We start from the raw sequence: 21,953 nt of genomic DNA, 5'->3' as shown, positions 1-21,953 counted from the left end.
AATAATTATGCATTAATTATTTTTATGTGAAATAATTTCCTTTCATGTTATTATTTTAAATTTTCTCGTGCATTAAGTCTAGGGGTGATCATGGGGTCAGACCGGACTTGATTTCGGCCTAATATTTTTTATATATAAAATATTATAGATATATAATATTTTATATTAAATGAAATAATATGTACATAAACTTTTATTTTATATATTATATAATATAAAATATTATATATAGTATAAATTATATCTATCATTTCATAATATTTATATATAAAATATAAAATAATATATTTATATATATTGTACACAAAATATATAAATTTTTATGTATACGGATAATAACAAACTTAAAGTATTAATTCTAAGCCTAACCCTAAAAGTTATAGGTTTAATATAGGTTTTGGACTTGAACACAACCGAGGCCCAAATACAAAATTTCCGAGCAAGATCTGCACGAGACGGGCTGAAATGATCACCCCTAATTAGGTCCACTACTAATATATTATGGACAAAAGAGCCAAGCTGGCAAGTAGCCAGCTGTATTGCGTAACTACGAAGCGATTTCCAAATCGCACGGTATAGATAATGGAGTCAGAAGAGGCGGTTACACCGCTTAATCTCAACCGTCCATCTAATTTACTCGTGCCTATAAATATCTACTCCATTCTCGTCACAGACCTACTCCGCGTCAAGTTCAAGCAGGGGCCGCTACTCGACCAGAGCTCGTGTTTTGGGTTGGTAGCTATAACAGCTTTATGATTGAAGTTTTATTTATAATGTGGTTCAGGCTTTAGGCTTTCTCGGTTAATTTGATCTATCATGGTTGTTCGCCTTGGTTCTGATCCGTTTTTGATTTGGATTTTGGGGAATCTTGTCTTTCCAAGAACATCGTTTCTTCCGTTTATCAAGATTCAAGATCTGCTCGCTTTCGATTTTGAATTCTTTATTGGCAGCGATCTAATTATTGTTCTGTAGATATGCCGATTTGGTGCATTGATGTTGAGAGTGCTGAGATAAATGGGTTTACATCAGACTTGAGTTGGATTCTTCTCTGGTTTAACAATCTTTAAATCATTATTGAAGCGTAGTTTTGACTTTTCTGATTTAGATATGCCGATTTGGTGCATTGATGTTGAGAGTGCTGAGATAAATGGGTTTACATCAGACTTGAGTTGGATTCTTCTCTGGTTTAACAATCTTTAAATCATTATTGAAGCGTAGTTTTGACTTTTCTGATTTAGTGATTTTTAAATCGGAGTTGAATCTTTGTGATGATTTTCTGTTGACCAGGGAGATTGGGTGTTTCTAGGCTTCAGTTGATCATATTTGAAGAAGAATAAGTTCTATTTTCTTGTACGGGTGCACATATTGCAAGTTTGTAATGAATTTACAGGGTTCAAACGGTCAATAGATCGACATGGCTATTCAGATGTCTATAAATCCATCGACATCATACTCAAACTCACAAGGGGGTTTTCATGGTTATGCAAATTCAAGTTTAAAAGCATGACAGAAAGTTCTTTATGGGGTCTTAGTCTGGTTATCCATTCTTTGTAGGTGGACGGTGTGAATCCAATACAAAGGCCGTTGAAGCACATGGAGGTTTAAAGATTATGCTACATGGAGGTTTAATTTAATTTTCTTTAAATCAGTGTTGGGGCTTAGTTTTGATTTTTTTTTTTCTAACCTGCATATTTTTAAATCAGTGTGGGACTTTTTTTATTCCTTCTCCTGTTCATTTTAGGGAGATTGTTACATATTTTTTATATTTCTTATCTTTTTCCTTTTCTTTATATGGATATCTAAATTGCTGGTGTGTTGAATTTAATTGTTTTGGAAGGTTGAATTGATTCGGATGTGGCTATTCAAATGCCTATATCATAAGGGCTTTTTATGGTTATACTTATTTGAATGAATGCTTGTAAGCATGTGGATCATTGAGAAGATATATATAATATCTTAGCCTGGTTTTCGTTCTTTGGCTGCAAGCGTGAATTTGAATACAAGGATGTTGAGGTTGGGCGAAGGTGTGAAGAATTTGTTATGCCACTATCATTTTGTGAATTAAAGTGGATTTAGCGATATTTAACTCAATGTTGAGGTTTTGCTTTGCTTTCCCTCTAAATTAGAGGCTTTTAAATATGCATTGAATCTTCGTGTTGGTTTTGTTGTTCTTTATTGAGATTGGGTGTTCCTTGGTTTAGAAATTCAAAATCAAGTTTGTAAGCATGACAATCATTTAGTAGCTCTCTGTTAGATGTTAGTCTAGTAATCATTCTTTCTAGGTTGGCAGTGTGAAGCGAACATGAGGGTTGTTGAGGTTTGAGAATTTTGTAAGGCTCTTTCAGTAATTTCTAGAGGATTTATTGATATTTAAATTATTATTTTGATTTCTCTCTGATTTTGAGGATGTTTTATCAATGTTGAATCGTTATGTTGGCTTTCTTGTTCATCATGGTGATTGGGCGTTCCCTAGTGTGCATTTATTGAATTGATCTATTTCACATTAGAATAAGTTCTACTTTCTTATCACTTTTTGTTCTTGAATTGCTTACCTTTTCTTTTACTTAATTTTTCTTTTTCTTCAAGATGCTGGAAATGGCCATTTAAATGTCTTTTTCATTAGGGAGTCATATTCAAATTTAAGTTCATAAGCATGACGATCATTGAGAATTTCTATATAGCATCTTTATCTAGTTATAATTTTTACTTTTTGGTTTGCGGTGCCAATGTGATTTGGTTGCATGGACTACTAGACTAGATGAGGTTTATGGGTTTTATTATGCCCCTTTCTTTTTTGTTAATAAGAGATTTGATGATATTAAAATCAAAGTCAAATCTTAAAGCTTATTCTTTATTTATATTTGAATTGTAACTTTTTATATCACTTTTGAATCTTTGTGATGCTTTCTTGTTCATCAAGGAGATTCAATGTTCCTTGGCTTGCATATGTTTGATGGATCTATTTGAAGAAGATAATAAGTTCTAAATTTCATTATTTTTTCCAAATGTCTTATCCTTTATACCTTTTTTTCTTCTATAAACATTAGAGATGTATTGTGAATCGACATGATTCAGGAGGTTGATTTTAGCTCGAGATGGCTACACATATGGCTGATCTCCCGAGGGACTTTTATGGTTATGCATATTTTGATTAAAAAATATTGTTCATCTCACAAGGGTTTTTTTTATAGTTATGCATATTTTAGTTTATAATTATAAGCATGAAGATTGTTTAGAAGTTCCATATAAGATTATTTGATGCCAATTTCCTTTTGTTTTACAACTGGGCTATAAATCTTTAAATCCATGTTGAGGTTTGTTTTGATTTCTTTCTTAATGTGAGCCTTTATTGAAATAAGCATTAGGTCTTTGTGTAGGTTTTGTTGTTCATTAGGGAAGTCCATTGGAATGCAAATATTTTGGGGATCAAATTGCTGAAAAACAAGTTCTCCTAATTTCCTGAGTATTTTCTTCCTATATTCCTAACCATGTTATGCCTTCTTAAATGGATACATGCATTGTAAGCTTGTTTTCAATTTACAGGATTGGAAGGTCAATTTCGGTAGGACTTGGCTATTTAGATGTCTCAATGATAATGGGGTTATCATGTTTATCCATAATCTGAATTAGGTTTATGATCATGGCAAACATTGAGAAGATAGGATCTCAGTCTAGGGTTTGTTCGTTTTAGATTGGCGGGGTGACTCAGATACATCATGGGTTGTTGAGCTCGGAATCTGGTTAAAAGGTCTTGTCACACTATCTTTTTGTTACTTGGTGTGTATAAAGGTGAATTCGATCATGACAGGCATGTAATACCAATTCAAATTTAAGTTTAAAAGCATGACAGGCATGTAACATATATAGTATCCTAATCTAGCTAACATTCATTTTAGGCTGGCGGTGTGACTCCAGTACTAGGGCGGCCGACAATGTGTGGAGGTTTGACGGTTTTGTTACACTTCTTTCCTTTTGTTAGTTAGAGCCGATTTAGGGATCTTCAAATTAGTGTTGGGACTTTATATGGAATTCTGTCTAAATAAGGTCTTCTCAAATCACAGTGAATCCTATTGTTGTTTTTTTGATCATTTGGGAGATTGGGTAATCGCTGGTTTGCATATCTTCGGTGGGTCGTCTTCATTCTTGATAGGTTTTCCCTGTTTCCTTGGTTTTCTTTTTTTTTTTTCGTTTTTGAGTTGCTCATTTTTTTTTTATTTCCTTTTGTGTTGGTGATGAATAGCATTGAAAATTTAATATGGATTTACAGGATTTGGACGGATGATTCAAGTCGGACGAGGCTATTTGCATTCCTCTCTCCTTGTTATCATTCATTTTAGCCTGAGGGTTTGAAATCGAAACTTGGGTTATTGAGACTCGAGGCAGGTCTCGCTATTTTGAAACACTACATTCATTTCGTTATTTGCATAGGGTTTTTCATATTTAAATTAGTGTTTTAAGGTTTTGATTACACAGTTTATTGGAGTGGAATTAATGATCTTGGTTGTATACTTGTCAAAGCTTAGTTTTCATTTCTCTTTGTTTTATATGTTTTGAAATCAATGCTGAGTTTTTGGATGGTTTTCTTGTTTTTCAGGAAGATACAATGTTCCTTAGGTTGAATATATTCGGTGGTTTTAATGATGAATAATAACTTCTTCCAAATTCCTAACTTTTCTGCTCCAAAATGACTATCTTTTTTGTTTTCCCTCTTATTTTATTCATTACATACATTCAAATGTGTTATGAATCTGTACAGGATTCGCAACGCAGAGTTCAATTGTATATGACTTTTCAAATGTCCATCTCATGAGGGAATTTTACGGTTATGCATATTCTAATTAAAAGTTAATTGCTTCTGTCACCAGGGTTTTTTTTTATGGTTATTCATATTTCAATTAAAAATTATAAGCATGAATATAGGATCTTAGTCTACTAAATATTCCATGTAGGGTGGCAGAGTGAATTCGATGGCAAGGATGTTTAGGTTTGGCGAGGGTTTAACGATTATGTGAAGCTAGTTTCCTTTTGTTAATTACAACTAGTCTATATATCTTTAAATCCGTATTGAGGTTTGTTTTGAATTCTCTCGGATTGTGAGCCTTTAACGGAATATGCATTGAGTCTGTGTGTTGGTTTTGTTGTTTGTCAGGGAGATTGGGTGTCCCTTGGAATGCAAATATTTTGAGGATCGAATTGGTGAAAAATAAGTTCTCCTAATTTCCTAAGTATTTTCTTCCTATATTCCTAACCATTTTACGGCTTCTTAAATGGATACATGCATTGTAAGCTTGTTTTCAATTTACAGGATTGGAAGGTCAATTTCGGCAGGACCTGCTATTTAGAAGTCTCAATGATAATGGGGTTATCATGTTTATCCATATTTTGAATTAGGTTTATGATCATGGCAAAAATTGAGAAGATAGGATCTCAGTCTAGGGTTTGTTCGTTTTAGTGTGGTGGGGGTGACTCAGATACTTGCATGGGTTGTTTAGTTCGGAAGCAGGGTAGAAGGTCTTGTCACACTATCTTTTTGTTAATTGGTGTCGATGTAGCGATGTTTCAATTTGTAATTGTGGTTAACCTTGAGATTTGCCTAACTAAGAGATTGTTAAATCAATATTGTATTTTGTGCGAGATTTCTTTGTCAATTGGGAGGTTGGGTTATCGCCGGACAACATACATTGGGCGGATAGATTTGACTCGGAATAAGTTTTCCTTGTTTCTTATAATTTTCAGTTTTATGAAATTCTCATCTTTTTTTATTTCCTTTCGTTTTTATGGAGATGTACATTGCAATTGTATTATGAATTTACAGGATTAGGGTGGTTGATTTGAGTCTGACACGGCTATTTGGTTGTCTATCTCTTTGGGAGGTTTTCATCGAAGTAAGTTTGTGAGCAGGACAACCATTCAGCGTAGTTGTCATTCTTTCAGGGTTGGCGGTGTGAAACGGGTACCTGGGTAGTTGGGGTTCGAGGACTTTGTGGTGAACGTTCTTTAGGCGATTGCAGAGGATTTATTGGTATTTAAGTTTTTATCGAGGCTTATGTGTGATTTCTCCTGATTTAGTTGATTTTCTGACAGCTTTGGATCTTTATGTTGGTTTTGTTGTTCCTCAGTATGATTGGGGTTTCCTTAGATGGCATTTATTGAGTGGTTTTATTTCACACGGAACAAGTTTTGTATTCTTATGGTTTTCTGTTCTTGATTTGCTTACCTTAATTTTCCTTTCTTTTTCCTTTCTATACAGGATTTAGACGATCTATTTGAGCTGTCATGGCCATCCAGATGTCCTTGTCAACGGGGGGTTATATTCAAATTTAAGTTTACAAGCTTGTACGATCATTGGGAATCTGTATATTACAGGGTCTTAGTCTTAGTTATAATGTTTGCTTTTAGGTTTGCGGTGTGAATCCGATAGCGTGTTTGCGAGAACTGGATGGAGGTTTGAGGGTTTTATTGTGCCCCGTTCTTTTTTACTAATTAGAGTGGATATAACGAAATTTAATTCAATGTTAACTCTGATATCTTGCTGGTTATTTGTATAGAAATGTAATTTTTTGTATCGGTGTTGAATCTTTTTGATGGTTTTCATATTCCCCAGGAAGCTTCAATGTTCGTTGGCTTTGAGATATTTAGTGGAACTATGAGACGAACAATAAGTTCTTCTAGAATCCTGTCTTTTATGTTCCCAAATGTCTTTTATCTTTCCTTCCTTTTCTTCAACACACATTGCAAAAGTGTTATGATTGTACAGGATCAGGGAGGTTGATTCTAGTTGGAGGTGGCTACTCATATGTGTATGTTATAAGTGCTTTTTTATGGTCATGAATATTTCACTGTATGTTTACAAACATGAAGATCATTGGCGAGAGTTATGTAAGATTTACTTTCGTTGTCATTGCTTTTTGGGTGGCGGTGTGACATTGATAGAAAGAATGTTGAGGTTGGGCGAAGGCTTTTAGATTTTGTTACTCCACCTTCATTTTGTCAATTAAAGTGGATCTAGTGATCTTTAAATCAGTTTTAAGCTTTAGCTTTGTTTTCTCTCTGAATTTGGGGCTTCTATGTCTGCATTGAATCTTTGTGTTGGCTTTGTTGTTCAGCAGGGAAATTGCATGATCCTTGGCTTGCATATATTTGGTGGATCCTTTTCACGAAGAATAAGTTCTCCTAATTCTTAATTTTTCGCCGAAATTCAAATTGTTTGTAATAGTTTTTACATGGATACATGCATTGCAAGCTTGTTTTCAATATACAAGATTAAAAGGTGAATTCGATCTTGAACACATCACAAGGGGGGGTGTATAATACCAATTCAAATTTAAGTTTAAAAGCATGACAAGCATGTAACATATATAATGTCCTAATCTAGCTAACATTCATTTTAGGCTGGCGGTGCGACTCCAGTACTAGGGCGGCCGAGAATGTGTGGAGGTTTGAAGGTTTTGTTACACTTCTTTCCTTTTGTTAGTTAGAGCCGATTTAGGGATCTTCAAATTAGTGTTGGGACTTTATATGGAATTCTGTCTAAATAAGGTCTTCTCAAATCACAGTGAATCCTATTGTTGTTTTTCTGATCATTTGGGAGATTGGGTAATCGCTGGTTTGCATATCTTCGGTGGGTCGTCTTCATTCTCGATAGGTTTTGCCTGTTTCCTTTGTTTTCTTTTTTTTTTTTTCGTTTTTAAGTTGCTCATCTTTTTTTTTTTATTTCCTTTTGTGTTGGTGATGAATAGCATTGAAAATTTAATATGGATTTACAGGATTTGGACGGATGATTCAAGTCAGACGAGGCTATTTGCATTCCTCTCTCCTAGTTATCATTCATTTTAGCCTGGGGGTTTCAAATCGAAGCTTGGGTTATTGAGACTTGAGGCAGGTCTCGCTATTTTGAAACACTACATTCATTTCGTTATTTGCATAGGGATTTTCATATTTAAATTAGTGTTTTAAGGTTTTGATTACACAGTTTATTGGAGTGGAATTAATGATCTTTGTTGTATCATTGTCAAAGCTTAGTTTTCATTTCTCTTTGTTTTATATGTTTTGAAATCAATGCTGAATTTTTGGATGGTTTTCTTGTTTTTCAGGAAGATACAATGTTCCTTAGGTTGAATATATTCGGTGGTTTTAATGATGAATAATAACTTCTTCCAAATTCCTAACTTTTCTGCTCCAAAATGACTATCTTTTTTGTTTTCCCTCTTATTTTATTCATTACATACATTCAAATGTGTTATGAATCTGTACAGGATTCGCAACGCCGAGTTCAATTGTATATGATTTTTCCAATGTCCATCTCATGAGGGAATTTTACGGTTATGCATATTCTAATTAAAAGTTAACTGCTTCTCTCACCAGGGGTTTTTTTTATGGTTATTCATATTTCAATTAAAAATTATAAGCATGAATATAGGATTTTAATCTACTAAATATTCCATGTAGGGTGGCAGTGTGAATTCGATGGCAAGGATGTTTAGGTTTGGCGAGGGTTTAATGATTATCTGAAGCTAGTTTCCTTTTGTTAATTACAACTAGTCTATATATCCTTAAATCCGTGTTGAGGTTTGTTTTGATTTCTCTCGGAATGTGAGCCTTTATCGGAATAAGCATTGAGTCTTTGTGTTGGTTTTGTTGTTTGTCAGGGAGATTGGGTGTCCCTTGGAATGCAAATATTTTGAGGATCGAATTGGTGAAAAATAAGTTCTCCTAATTTCCTAAGTATTTTTTTCCTATTTTCCTAACCATTTTACGGCTTCTTAAATGGATACATGCATTGTAAACTTGTTTTCGATTTACAGGTTTGGAAGGTCAATTTCAGCAGGACCTGGCTATTTAGATGTCTCAATGATAATGGGGTTATCATGTTTATCCATATTCTTAATTAGGTTTATGATCATGGCAAAAATTGAGAAGATAGGATCTCAGTCTAGGGTTTGTTCGTTTTTGTTTGGCGGGGTGACTCAGATAAATGCATGGGATGTTGAGCTCGGAAGCAGGTTAGAAGGTCATGTCACACTATCTTTTTGTTAATTGGTGTCGATCTAGCGTTGTTTCAATTAGTGATTGGGGTTAACGTTGAGATTTGCCTAACAAAGAGTTTGTTAAATCAATATTGTATTTTGTGCGAGATTTCTTTGTCAATTGGGAGGTTGGGCTATCGCCGGACAACATACATTGGGCGGATAGATTTGACTCAGAATAAGTTTGCCTACTTTCCTATCATTTTCTGTTTTATGAAATTCTCATCTTTTTTTTATTTCCTTTCGTTTATATGGAGATGTACATTGCAATTGTATTATGAATTTACAAGATTAAGGTGGTTGATTTGAGTCAGACAGGGCTATTTGGTGGTCTATCGCTTTGGGAGGTTTTCATCGATATAAAAATTCAGAAGTAAGTTTGTGAGCATGACAACCATTCAGTGTAGTTGTCATTCTTTCAGGATTGGCGTTGTGAAACGGGTACCTAGGTAGTTGGAGTTCGAGGACTTTGTGGTGAACGTTCTTTAAGCGGTTGAAGAGGATTTATCGGTATTTAAATTTTTATCGAGGCTTATGTGTGATTTCTCCTGATTTAGTGGATTTTCTAACAGCGTTGGTTCTTTACGTTGGTTTTCTTGTTCCTCAGTATGATTGGGGTTTCCTTAGTTGGCATGTATTGAGTTGTTTTATTTTACACGAAACTAGTTTTATGTTCCCTATTGTTTTCTGTTCTTGAATTGCTTCCCTTTACTTTTCCTTTCTTTACCCTTTCTATACAGGATTTAGACGATTTATTTGAGCTGTCATGGCCATCCAGATATCCTTGTCAACGGGGGGTTATATTCAAATTTAAGTTTACAAGCTTGTACGATCATTGGGAATCTGTATATTACAGGGTCTTAGTCTTAGTTATAATGTTTGCTTTTAGGTTTGCGGTGTGAATCCGATAGCGTGGTTGCGAGGACTGGATGGAGGTTTGAGGGTTTTATTGTGCCACTTTCTTTTTTACTAATTAGAGTGGATTTAACGAAATTCAATTCAATGTTAAATCTGATATCTTGCTGTTTATATATATTAGAAATGTAATTTTTTGTATCGGTGTTGAATCTGTTTGATGGCTTTCATATTCACCCGGAAGATTCAATGTTCGTTGGCGTTGAGATATTTAATGGAACTATGTGACGAACAATAAGTTCTTCAAGATTCCTGTCTTTTATGTTCCCAAATGTGTTTTATCTTTCCTTCTTTTTCTTCTACACACATTGCGAATGTGTTATGATTCTGCAGGATCAGGGAGGTTGATTTTAGTTGGAGGTGGCTACTCATAAGTATATGTCATAAGTGCTTTTTTATGGTCATGAATATCTCACTGTATGTTTACAAACATGAACATCATTGGCGAGAGTTATGTAAGATTTACTTGCGTTGTCATTGCTTGTTGGGTGGCGGTGTGACATTGATAGAAAGAATGTTGAGGTTGGGCGAAGGTTTTTAGATTTTGTTAGTCCACCTTCATTTTGTAAATTAAAGTGGATCTAGTGATCTTTAAATCAGTTTTAAGTTTTAGCTTTGCTCTCTCTCTGAACTAGGGGCTTTTATGTCTGCATTGAATCTTTGTGTTGGTTTTGTTGTTCATCTGGGAAATTGGATGTTCCTTGGCTTGCATATATTTTGTGGATCCTTTTCACGAAGAATAAGTTCTCCTATTCTTAATTTTTCCCCGAAATTCTAATTTTTTGTAATATTTTTTACATGGATACATGCATTGCAAGCTTGTTTTCAATATACAACATTAAAAGGGGAATTCGATCATTAAACACATCGCAAGGGGGGGGGGGGTTATATTACCAATTCAAATTTAAGATTAAAAGCATGACAAGCATGTAATATATATAGTATCCTAATCTAGCTCACATTCATTTTAGGCTGGAGGTGCGACCCCTATACTAGGGCGGCCGAGAATGTGTGGAGGTTTGATGGTTTTTTTTACACTTCTTTCTTTTTGTTAGTTAGAGCCGATTTAGGGATCTTCAAATTAGTGTTGGGACTCTATATGGAATTCTCTCTAAATAAGGTCTTCAAATCACAGAATCCTATTGTTGTTTTTCTGATCATTTGGGAGATTGGGTAATCGCTGGTTTGCATATCTTCGGTGGGTCGTCTTCATTCTCGATAGGTTTTCCCTGTTTCCTTTCTTTTCTTTTTTTTTGTTGATTTTGAGTTGGTCATCTTTTTTCTTTTTATTTACTCTTGTGTTGGTGATGAATAGCATTGATAATTTAATATGGATTTACAGGATTTGGACGGATGATTCAAGTCGGACGAGGCTATTTGCGTTCCTCTCTCCTAGTTATCATTCTTTTTAGGCTGAGGGTTTGAAATGGAAACTTGGGTTATTGAGGCTTGAGGCAGGTCTCGCGATTTTGAAACACTACATTCATTTTGTTATTTGCATAGGGTTTTTCATATTTATATTAGTGTTTTAAGGTTTTGATTACACAGTTTATTGGAGTGGAATTAATGATCTTTGTTGTATCATTGTCAAAACTTAGTTTTCATTTCTCTTTGTTTTATAGGTTTTGAAATAAATGCTGAATTTTTGGATGGTTTTCTTGTTTTACAAGAAGATACAATGTTCCTTAGGTTGAATATATTCGGTGGTTTTAATGATGAATAATAACTTCTTCCAAATTACTAACTTTTATGCTCCAAAATGACTTATCTTTTTTGTTTTCCCTCCTATTTTATTCATTACATACATTCAAATGTGTTATGAATCTGTACAGGATTCGCAACACAGAGTTCAGCTGTATATGGCTTTTCAAATGTCCATATCATATGGGAATTTTACTGTTATGCATATTCTAATTAAAAGTTAATTGCTTCTCTCACCAGGGGTTTTTGTTTTATGGTTATTCATATTTCAATTAAAAATTATAAGCATGAATATAGGATCTTAGTCCACTAAATATTCCATGTAGGGTGGCAGTGTGAATTCGATGGCAAGGATGTTTAGGTTTGGTGAGGGTTTAAAGATTATCTGAAGCTAGTTTCCTTTTGTTAATTACAACTAGTCTATATATCTTTAAATCCGTGTTGAGGTTTGTTTTGATTTCTCTCGGAATGTGAGCCTTAATCGGAAGAAGCATTGAGTCTTTGTGTTGGTTTTGTTGTTTGTCAGGGAGATTGGGTGTCCCTTGGAATGCAAATATTTTGAAGATCGAATTGGTGAAAAATAAGTTCTCCTAATTTCCTAAGTATTTTCTTCCTATATTCCTAACCATTTTTTGCCTTCTTAAATGGATACATGCATTGTAAGCTTGTTTTCAATTTACAGGATTGGAAGGTCAATTTCGGCAGGACCTGCTATTTAGATGTCTCAATGATAATGGGGTTATCATGTTTTTCCATATTCAGAATTAGGTTTATGATCATGGCAAAAATTGAGAAGATAGGATCTCAGTCTAGGGTTTGTTCGTTTTAGTGTGGTTTGGTGACTCAGATACATGCATGCGTGGTTGAGTTCGGAAGCAGGTTAGAAGGTCTTATCACACTATCTTTTTGTTAATTGGTGTCGATATAGCCATGTTTCAATTAGTGATTGGGGTTAAGCTTGAGATTTGCCTAACTAAAAGATTGTTAAATCAAATCAATATTGTATTTTGTGCGAGATTTCTTTGTCAATTGGGAGGTTGGGTTATCGCCGGACAACATACATTGGGCGGATAGATTTGACTCAGAATAAGTTTTCCTAGTTTCCTATAATTTTCAGTTTTATGAAATTCTCATCTTTTTTTATTTCCTTTCGTTTATATGGAGATGTACCTTGCACTTGCAATTGTATTATGAATTTACAGGATTAGGGTGGTTGATTTGCGTCAGACACGGCTATTTGGTGGTCTATGTCTTTGGGAGGTTTTCATCGAAGTAAGTTTGTGGGCAGGACAACCATTCAGCGTAGTTGTCACTCTTTCAGGATTGGCGGTGAGAAACGGGTACCTACGTATTTGGGGTTCGAGGACTTTGTGGTGAACGTTCTTTAGGCGATTGCAGAGGATTTATTGGTATTTAAGTTTTTATCGAGGCTTATGTGTGATTTCTCCTGATTTTGTTCATTTTCTGACAGCGTTGGAACTTTACGTTGGTTTTGTTGTTCCTCAGTATGATTGGGGTTTCCTTAGATGGCATTTATTGAGTGGTTTTATTTCACACGGAACAAATTTTGTATTCTTATGGTTTTCTGTTCTTGATTTGCTTACCTTTACTTTTCCTTTCTTTTCCCTTTCTATACAGGATTTAGACGATCTATTTGAGCTGTCATGGCCATCCCGATGTCCTTGTCAACGGGGGGTTATATTAAAATTTAAGTTTACAAGCTTGTACGATCATTGGGAATCTGTATATTACAGGGTCTTAGTCTTAGTTATAATGTTTGCTTTTAGGTTTGCGGTGTGCATCCGATAGCGTGGTTGCGAGAACTGGATGGAGGTTTGAGGGTTTTATTGTGCCCCTTTCTTTTTTACTGATTAGAGTGGATTTGACGAAATTTAATTCAATGTTAAGTCTGATATCTTACTGGTTATTTGTATAGAAGTGTAATTTTTTGTATCGGTGTTGAATCTTTTTGATGGTTTTCATATTCACCAGGAGGCTTCAATGTTCGTTGGCTTTGAGATATTTAGTGGAACTATGAGACGAACAATAAGTTCTTCTAGAATCCTGTCTTTTATGTTCCCAAATGTCTTTTATCTTTCCATTTTTTCTTCAACACGCATTGCAAATGTGTTATGATTCTACAGGATCAGGGCGGTTGATTTTAGTTGGAGGTGGCTACTCATATGTATATGTCATAAGGGCTTTTTTATGGTCATGAATATTTGACTTTGTGTTTACAAACATGAAGATCATTGGCGAGAGTTATGTAAGATTTACTTGCGTTGTCTTTGCTTTTTGGGTGGCAGTGTGACATTGATAGAAAGAATGTTGAGGTTGGGCGAAGGTTTTTAGATTTTGTTACTCCACCTTCATTTTGTAAATTAAAGTGGATCTAGTGATCTTTAAATCAGTTTTAAGCTTTAGCTTTACTTTCTCTCTCTGAATTAGGGGCTTTTATGTTCTGCATTGAATCTTTGTGTTGGCTTTGTTGTTCATCAGGGAAATTGGATGTTCCTTGGCTTGCATATATTTGGTGGATCCTTTTCACGAAGAATAAGTTCGCCGAAATTCTAATTTTCTGTAATATTTTTTACATGGATACATGCATTGCAAGCTTGTTTTCAATATACAAGATTAAAAGGTGAATTCGATCATGAACACTTCACAAGTGGGGGGGGTGTATAATACCAATTCAAATTTAAGTTTAAAAGCATGACTGGCATGTAACATACATAGTATCCTAATCTAGCTAACATTCATTTTAGGCTGGCGGTGCGACTCCAGTTCTAGGGCGGCCGAGAATGTGTGGAGGTTTGAAGTTTTTGTTACACTTCTTTCCTTTTGTTAGTTAGAGCCGATTTAGCGATCTTCAAATTAGTGTTGGGACTTTATATGGAATTCTGTCTAAATATGGTCTTCTCAAATCACAGTGAATCCTATTGTTGTTTTTCTGATCAATTGGGAGATTGGGTAATCGCTGGTTTGCATATCTTTGGTGGGTCGTCTTCATTCTTGATAGGTTTTCTCTGTCTCCTTTGTTTTTTTTTTTTTTTTTTTCGTTTTTGAGTTGCTCATCTTTTTTTTTTTTTCGTTTTTGAGTTGCTCATCTTTTTTTTTTTTTATTTCCTTTTGTGTTGGTGATGGATAGCATTGAAAATTTAATATGGGTTTACAGGATTTGGACGGATGATTCAAGTCGGACGAGGCTATTTGCATTCCTGTCTCCATGTTATCATTCATTTTAGCCCGAGGGTTTGAATTCGATACTTGGGTTATTGAGACTCGAGGCAGGTCTCGCTATTTTCAAACACTACATTCATTTTGTTTTTTAAATAGGGTTTTTCATATTTAAATTAGTGTTTTAAGGTTTTGATTACACAGTTTATTGGAGTGGAATTAATGATCTTTGTTGTATCATTGTCAAAACTTAGTTTTCATTTCTCTTTGTTTTATAGGTTTTGAAATAAATGCTGAATTTTTGGATGGTTTTCTTGTTTTACAAGAAGATACAATGTTCCTTAGGTTGAATATATTCGGTGGTTTTAATGATGAATAATTTCTTCCAAATTACTAACTTTTATTCTCCAAAATGACTTGTCTTTTTTGTTTTCCCTCTTATTTTATTCATTACATACATTCAAATGTGTTATGAATCTGTACAGGATTCGCAACGCAGAGTTCAATTGTATATGACTTTTCAAATCTCCATCTCATGAGGGAATTTTACGGTTATGCATATTCTAATTAAAAGTTAATTGCTTCTGTCACCAGGGTTTTTTTTTTATGGTTAATTCATATTTCAATTAAAAATTATAAGCATGAATATAGGTTCCTAGTCTACTAAATATTCCATGTAGGGTGGCAGTGTGAATTCGATGGCAAGGATGTTTAGGTGTGGCGAGGGTTTAAAGATTATCTGAAGCTAGTTTCCTTTTGTTAATTACAACTAGTCTATATATCTTTAAATCCGTGTTGAGGTTTGTTTTGATTTCTATCGGAATGTGAGCTTTTATCGGAATAAGCATTGAGTCTTTGTGTTGGTTTTGTTGTTTGTCAGGGAGATTGGGTGTCCCTTGGAATGCAAATATTTTGAGGATCGAATTGGTGAAAAATAAGTTCTCCTAATTTCCTAAGTATTTTCTTCCTATATTCCTAACCATTTTACGGCTTCTTAAATGGATACATGCATTGTCAACTTGTTTCCAATTTACAGGATTGGAAGGTCAATTTCGGCCGTACCTGGCTATTTAGATGTCTCAATGATAATGGGGTTATCATGTTTATCCATATTCTGTATTAGGATTATGATCATGACAAAAATTGAGGAGATGGGATCTCTGTCTAGGGTTTGTTCGTTTTAGTTTGGCGGGGTGACTCAGATACGTGCGTGGGTTGTTTAGCTCGGAAGCAGGTTACAAGGTCTTGTCACACTATCTTTTTGTTAATTGGTGTCGATATAGCGATGTTTCAATTAGTGATTGGGGTTAACCTTGAGATTTGCCTAACTAAGAGATTGTTAAACCAATATTGTATTTTGTGCGAGATTTCTTTGTCAATTGGGAGGTTGGGTTATCGCCGGACAACATACATTGGGCGGATAGATTTGACTCAGAATAAGTTTGCCTACTTTCCTATCATTTTCTGTGTTATGAAATTCTCATCTTTTTTTATTTCCTTTCGTTTATATGGAGATGTACATTGCAATTGTATTATGAATTTACAGGATTAAGGTGGTTGATTTGAGTCAGACACGGCTATTTGGTGGTCTATCTCTTTGGGAGGTTTTCATCTCTATAAAAATTCAGATGTAAGTTTGTGAGCCTGACAACCATTCAGTGTAGTTGTCACTCTTTCAGGATTGGCGTTGTGAAACGGGCACCTGGGTAGTTGGGGTTCGAGGACTTTGTGGTGAACGTTCTTTAAGCGATTGCAGAGGATTTATTGGTATTTAAGTTTTTATCGAGGCTTATGTGTGATTTCTCCTGATTTAGTGGATTTTCTGACAGCGTTGGAACTTTTCGTTGGGTTTCTTGTTCCTCAGTATGATCGGGGTTTCCTTAGTTGGCATGTACTGAGAGGTTTTATTTCACACGAAGCAAGTTTTATGTTCCTTGTTGTTTTTTGTTCTTGAATTGTTTCCATTTACTTTTCCTTTCTTTTCCCTTTCTATACAGGATTTAGATGATCTATTTGAGCTGTCATGGCCATCCAGATGTCCTTGTCAACGGGGGGTTATATTCAAATTTAAGTTTACAAGCTTGTACGATCATTCGGAATCTGTATATTACAGGGTCTTAGTCTTAGTTATAATGTTTGCTTTTAGGTTTGCGGTGTGCATCCGATAGCGTGGTTGCGAGGACTGGATGGAGGTTTGAGGGTTTTGTTGTGCCCCTTTCTTTTTTACTAATTAGAGTGGATTTAACGAAATTTAATTCAATGTTAAATCTGATATCTTTCTTTTTATTTATTTTAGAAATGTAATTTTTTGTATCGGTGTTGAATCTGTTTGATGGTTTTCATATTCACCAGGAAGATTCAATGTTCGTTGGCGTTGAGATATTTAGTGGAACTAATTCCTGTCTTTTATGTTTCCAAATGTCTTTAATCTTTCCTTCTTTTTCTTCTACACACATTGCGAATGTGTTATGATTCTGCAGGAACCGGGAGGTTGATTTTAGATGGAGGTGGCTACTCATATGTATATGTCCTAAGGGCTTTTTTATGGTCATGAATATCTCACTGTATGTTTTCAAACACGAATATCATTGGCGAGAGTTATGTAAGATTTACTTGCGTTGTCATTGCTTGTTGGGTGGCAGTGTGACATTAGTAGAAAGAATGTTGAGGTTGGGCGAAGGTTTTTAGATTTTGTTACTCCACCTTCATTTTGTAAATTAAAGTGGATCTAGTGATCTTTAAATCAGTTTTAAGTTTTAGCTTTGCTCTCTCTATGAACTACGGGCTTTTATGACTGTATTGAATCTTTGTGTTGGTTTTGTTGTTCATCAGGGAAATTGGATGTTCCTTGGCTTGCATATATTTGGTGGATCCTTTTCACGAAGAATAAGTTCTCCTATTCTTAATTTTTCCCCGAAATTCTAATTTTTTGTAATATTTTTTACATGGATACATGGATTGCAAGCTTGTTTTCAATATACAACATTAAAAGGTGAATTCGATAATTAAACACATCACAAGGGGGGCGGGGTTATATTACCAATTCAAATTTAAGATTAAAAGCATGACAAGCGTGTAATATATATAGTATCCTAATCTAGCTAACATTCATTTTAGGCTGGAGGTGCGACTCCTATACTACGGCGGCCGAGAATGTGTGGAGGTTTGATGGATTTTTTACACTTCTTTCTTTTTGTTAGTTAGAGCCGATTTAGGGATCTTCAAATTAGTGTTGGGACTCTATACGGAATTCTGTCTAAATAAGGTCTTCAAATCACAGAATCCTGTTGTTGTTTTTCTGATAATTTGGGAGATTGGGTAATCGCTGGTTTGCATATCTTCGGTGGGTCGTCTTCATTCTCGATAGGTTTTCCCTTTTTCCTTTCTTTTCTTTTTTTTTTTTGTTGATTTTGAGTTGGTCATCTTTTTTCTTTTTATTTACTCTTGTGTTGGTGATGAATAGCATTGAAAATTTAATATGGATTTACAGGATTTGGACGGATGATTCAAGTCGGACGAGGCTTTTTGCGTTCCTCTCTCCTAGTTATCATTCTTTTTAGGCTGAGGGTTTGAAATGGAAACTTGGGTTATTGAGGCTTGAGGCAGGTCTCGCGATTTTGAAACACTACATTCATTTTGTTATTTGCATAAGGTTTTTCATATTTAAATTAGTGTTTCATGGTTTTGATTACACAGTTTATTGGAGTGGAATTAATGATCTTTGTTGTATCATTGTCAAAACTTAGTTTTCATTTCTCTTTGTTTTATAGGTTTTGAAATCAATGCTGAATTTTTGGATGGTTTTCTTGTTTTACAAGAGGATACAATGTTCCTTAGGTTGAATATATTCGGTGGTTTTAATGATGAATAATAACTTCTTCCAAATTACTAACTTTTATGTTCCAAAATGACCATCTTTTTTGTTTTCCCTCCTATTTTATTCGTTACATACATTCAAATGTCTTATGAATCTGTACAGGATTCGCAACACAGAGTTCAGCTGTATATGGCTTTTCAAATGTCCATATCATGAGGGAATTTTACGGTTATGCATATTCTAATTAAAAGTTAATTGCTTCTCTCACCAGGGGTTTTTGTTTTATGGTTATTCATATTTCAATTAAAAATTATAAGCATGAATATAGGATCTTAGTCCACTAAATATTCCATGTAGGGTGGCAGTGTTAATTCGATGGCAAGGATGTTTAGGTTTGGTGAGGGTTTAAAGATTATCTGAAGCTAGTTTCCTTTTGTTAATTACAACTAGTCTATATATCTTTAAATCCGTGTTGAGGTTTGTTTTGATTTCTCTCGGAATGTGAGTCTTAATCGGAAGAAGCATTGAGTCTTTGTGTTGGTTTTGTTGTTTGTCAGGGAGATTGGGTGTCCCTTGGAATGCAAATATATTGAAGATCGAATTGGTGAAAAATAAGTTCTCCTAATTTCCTAAGTATTTTCTTCCTATATTCCTAACCATTTTATGCCTTCTTAAATGGATACATGCATTGTAAGCTTGTTTTCAATTTACAGGATTGGAAGGTCAATTTCGGCAGGACCTGCTATTTAGATGTCTCAATGATAATGGGGTTATCATGTTTTTCCATATTTTGAATTAGGTTTATGATCATGGCAAAAATTGAGAAGATTGGATCTCAGTCTAGGGTATGTTCGATTTAGTGTGGTGGGGTGACTCGGATACATGCATGGGTGGTTGAGTTCGGAAGCAGGTTAGAAGGTCTTATCACACTATCTTTTTGTTAATTGGTGTCGATATAGCGATGTTTCAATTAGTGATTGTGGTTAACTTTGAGATTTGCCTGACTAAGAGATTGTTAAATCAATATTGTATTTTGTGCGAGATTTCATTGTCAATTGGGAGGTTGGGTTATCGCCGGACAACATACATTGGGCGGATAGATTTGACTCAGAATAAGTTTTCCTAGTTTCCTATAATTTTCAGTTTTATGAAATTCTCATCTTTTTTTATTTCCTTTCGTTTATATGGAGATGTACCTTGCAATTGTATTATGAATTTACAGGATTAGGGTGGTTGATTTGAGTCAGACACGGCTATTTGGTGGTCTATCTCTTTGGGAGGTTTTCATCGAAGTAAGTTTGTGAGCAGGACAACCATTCAGCGTAGTTGTCATTCTTTCAGGATTGGCGGTGTGAAACGGGTACCTAGGTAGTTGGGGTTCGAGGACTTTGTGGTGAACGTTCTTTAGGCGATTGCAGAGGATTTATTGGTATTTAAGTTTTTATCGAGGCTTATGTGTGATTTCTCCTGATTTTGTTCATTTTCTGACAGCGTTGGATCTTTACGTTGGTTTTCTTGTTCCTCAGTATGATTGGGGTTTCCTTAGTTGGCATGTATTGAGAGGTTTTATTTCACACGAAACAAGTTTTATGTTCCTTGTTGTTTTTTGTTCTTGAATTGCTTCCCTTTACTTTTCCTTTCTTTTCCCTTTCTATACAGGATTTAGACGATCTATTTGAGCTGTCAGGGCCATCCAGATGTCCTTATCAACGGGGGGTTATATTCAAATTTAAGTTTACAAGCTTGTACGATCATTGGGAATCTGTATATTACAGGGTCTTAGTCTTAGTTATAATGTTTGCTTTTAGGTTTGCGGTGTGCATCCGATAGCGTGGTTTCGAGGACTGGATGGAGGTTTGAGGGTTTTATTGTGCCCCTTTCTTTTTTACTAATTAGAGTGGATTTAACGAAATTTAATTCAATGTTAAATCTGATATCTTGCTTTTTATTTATATTAGAAATGTAATTTTTTGTATCGGTGTTGAATCTGTTTGATGGTTTTCATATTCACCAGGAAGATTCAATGTTCGTTGGCGTTGAGATTTTTAGTGGAACTATGTGACGAACAAGAAGTTCTTCTAGATTCCTGTCTTTAATGTTCCGAAATGTCTTTTATCTTTCCTTCTTTTTCTTCTACACACATTGCGAATGTGTTATGATTCTGCAGGATCAGGGAGGTTGATTTTAGTTGGAGGTGGCTACTCATATGTATATGTCATAAGGGCTTTTTTATGGTCATGAATATCTGACTGTATGTTTACAAACATGAAGATCATTGGCAAGAGTTATGTAAGATTTACTTGCGTTGTCATTGCTTGTTGGGTGGCGGTGTGACATAGATTTTGTTACTCCACCTTCATTTTGTAAATTAAAGTGGATCTAGTGATCTTTAAATCAGTTTTAAGTTTTAGCTTTGCTTTCTCTCTGAACTCGGGGCTTTTATGTCTGCATTGAATCTTTGTGTTGGTTTTGTTGTTCATCCGGGAAATTGGATGTTCCTTGGCTTGCATATATTTGGTGGATCCTTTTCACGAAGAATAAGTTCTCCTATTCTTAATTTTTCCCTGATGCATTGCGAGCTTGTTTTTAATATACATGATTAAAAGGTAAATTCGATCATGAAACACATCACAGGGGGGGGGTATATTACCAATTCAAATTTAAGATTAAAAGCATGACAAGCATGTAATATATATAGTATCCTAATCTAGCTAACATTCATTTTAGGCTGGAGGTGCGACTCCTATACTTGGGCGGCCGAGAATGTGTGGAGGTTTGATGGTTTTTTTACACTTCTTTCTTTTTGTTAGTTTGAGCCGATTTAGGGATCTTCAAATTAGTGTTGGGACTCTATATGGAATTCTGTCTAAATAAGGTCTGCAAATCACAGAATCCTATTGTTGTTTTTCTGATATTTTGGGAGATTGGGTAATCGCTGATTTGCATATCTTCGGTGGGTCGTCTTCATTCTCGATAGGTTTTCCCTGTTTCCTTTCTTTTCTTTTTTTTTTGTTGATTTTGAGTTGCTCATCTTTTTTTTTTTATTTACTCTTGTGTTGGTGATGAATAGCATTGAAAATTTAATATGGATTTACAGGATTTGGACGGATGATTCAAGTCGGACGAGGCTATTTGCGTTCCTCTCTCCTAGTTATCATTCATTTTAGGCTGAGGGTTTGAAATGGAAACTTGGGTTATTGAGGCTTGAGGCAGGTCTCGCGATTTTGAAACACCACATTCATTTTGTTATTTGCTTAGGGTTTTTCATATTTAAATTAGTGTTTTCAGGTTTTGATTACACAGTTTGTTGGAGTGTA

At 34.8% G+C, this 21,953-nt stretch overlaps 1 protein-coding gene across 1 annotated transcript in view; it reads left to right on the top strand.

Annotated features, from left to right (window-relative positions):
• The first annotated feature begins 690 nt into the window (after nucleotides 1–690).
• Nucleotides 691–21,953, top strand: part of LOC148801156 (uncharacterized) — a 37,959-nt gene continuing 16,696 nt past the window's right edge. Inside the window, exons 1-6 of the mRNA XM_088901363.1 lie at nucleotides 691–731; nucleotides 1,555–1,623; nucleotides 3,692–3,808; nucleotides 3,897–3,942; nucleotides 4,062–4,150; nucleotides 4,268–21,849. Of these exons, the coding sequence (XP_088757489.1) occupies nucleotides 1,611–1,623; nucleotides 3,692–3,808; nucleotides 3,897–3,942; nucleotides 4,062–4,150; nucleotides 4,268–4,350 (348 nt within the window). The 5' untranslated portion in view covers nucleotides 691–731; nucleotides 1,555–1,610 and the 3' untranslated portion in view covers nucleotides 4,351–21,849. The remainder of the gene's footprint in view (nucleotides 732–1,554; nucleotides 1,624–3,691; nucleotides 3,809–3,896; nucleotides 3,943–4,061; nucleotides 4,151–4,267; nucleotides 21,850–21,953) is intronic.

Source organism: Nelumbo nucifera, chromosome 3 (genome assembly GCF_055504915.1).
Source record: "Nelumbo nucifera cultivar China Antique chromosome 3, China Antique-T2T, whole genome shotgun sequence".
Taxonomy (NCBI): domain Eukaryota; kingdom Viridiplantae; phylum Streptophyta; class Magnoliopsida; order Proteales; family Nelumbonaceae; genus Nelumbo; species Nelumbo nucifera.
The sequence above is the reverse complement of the archived record's forward strand: the minus strand, read 5'-3'. Positions and strand labels throughout refer to the sequence as shown.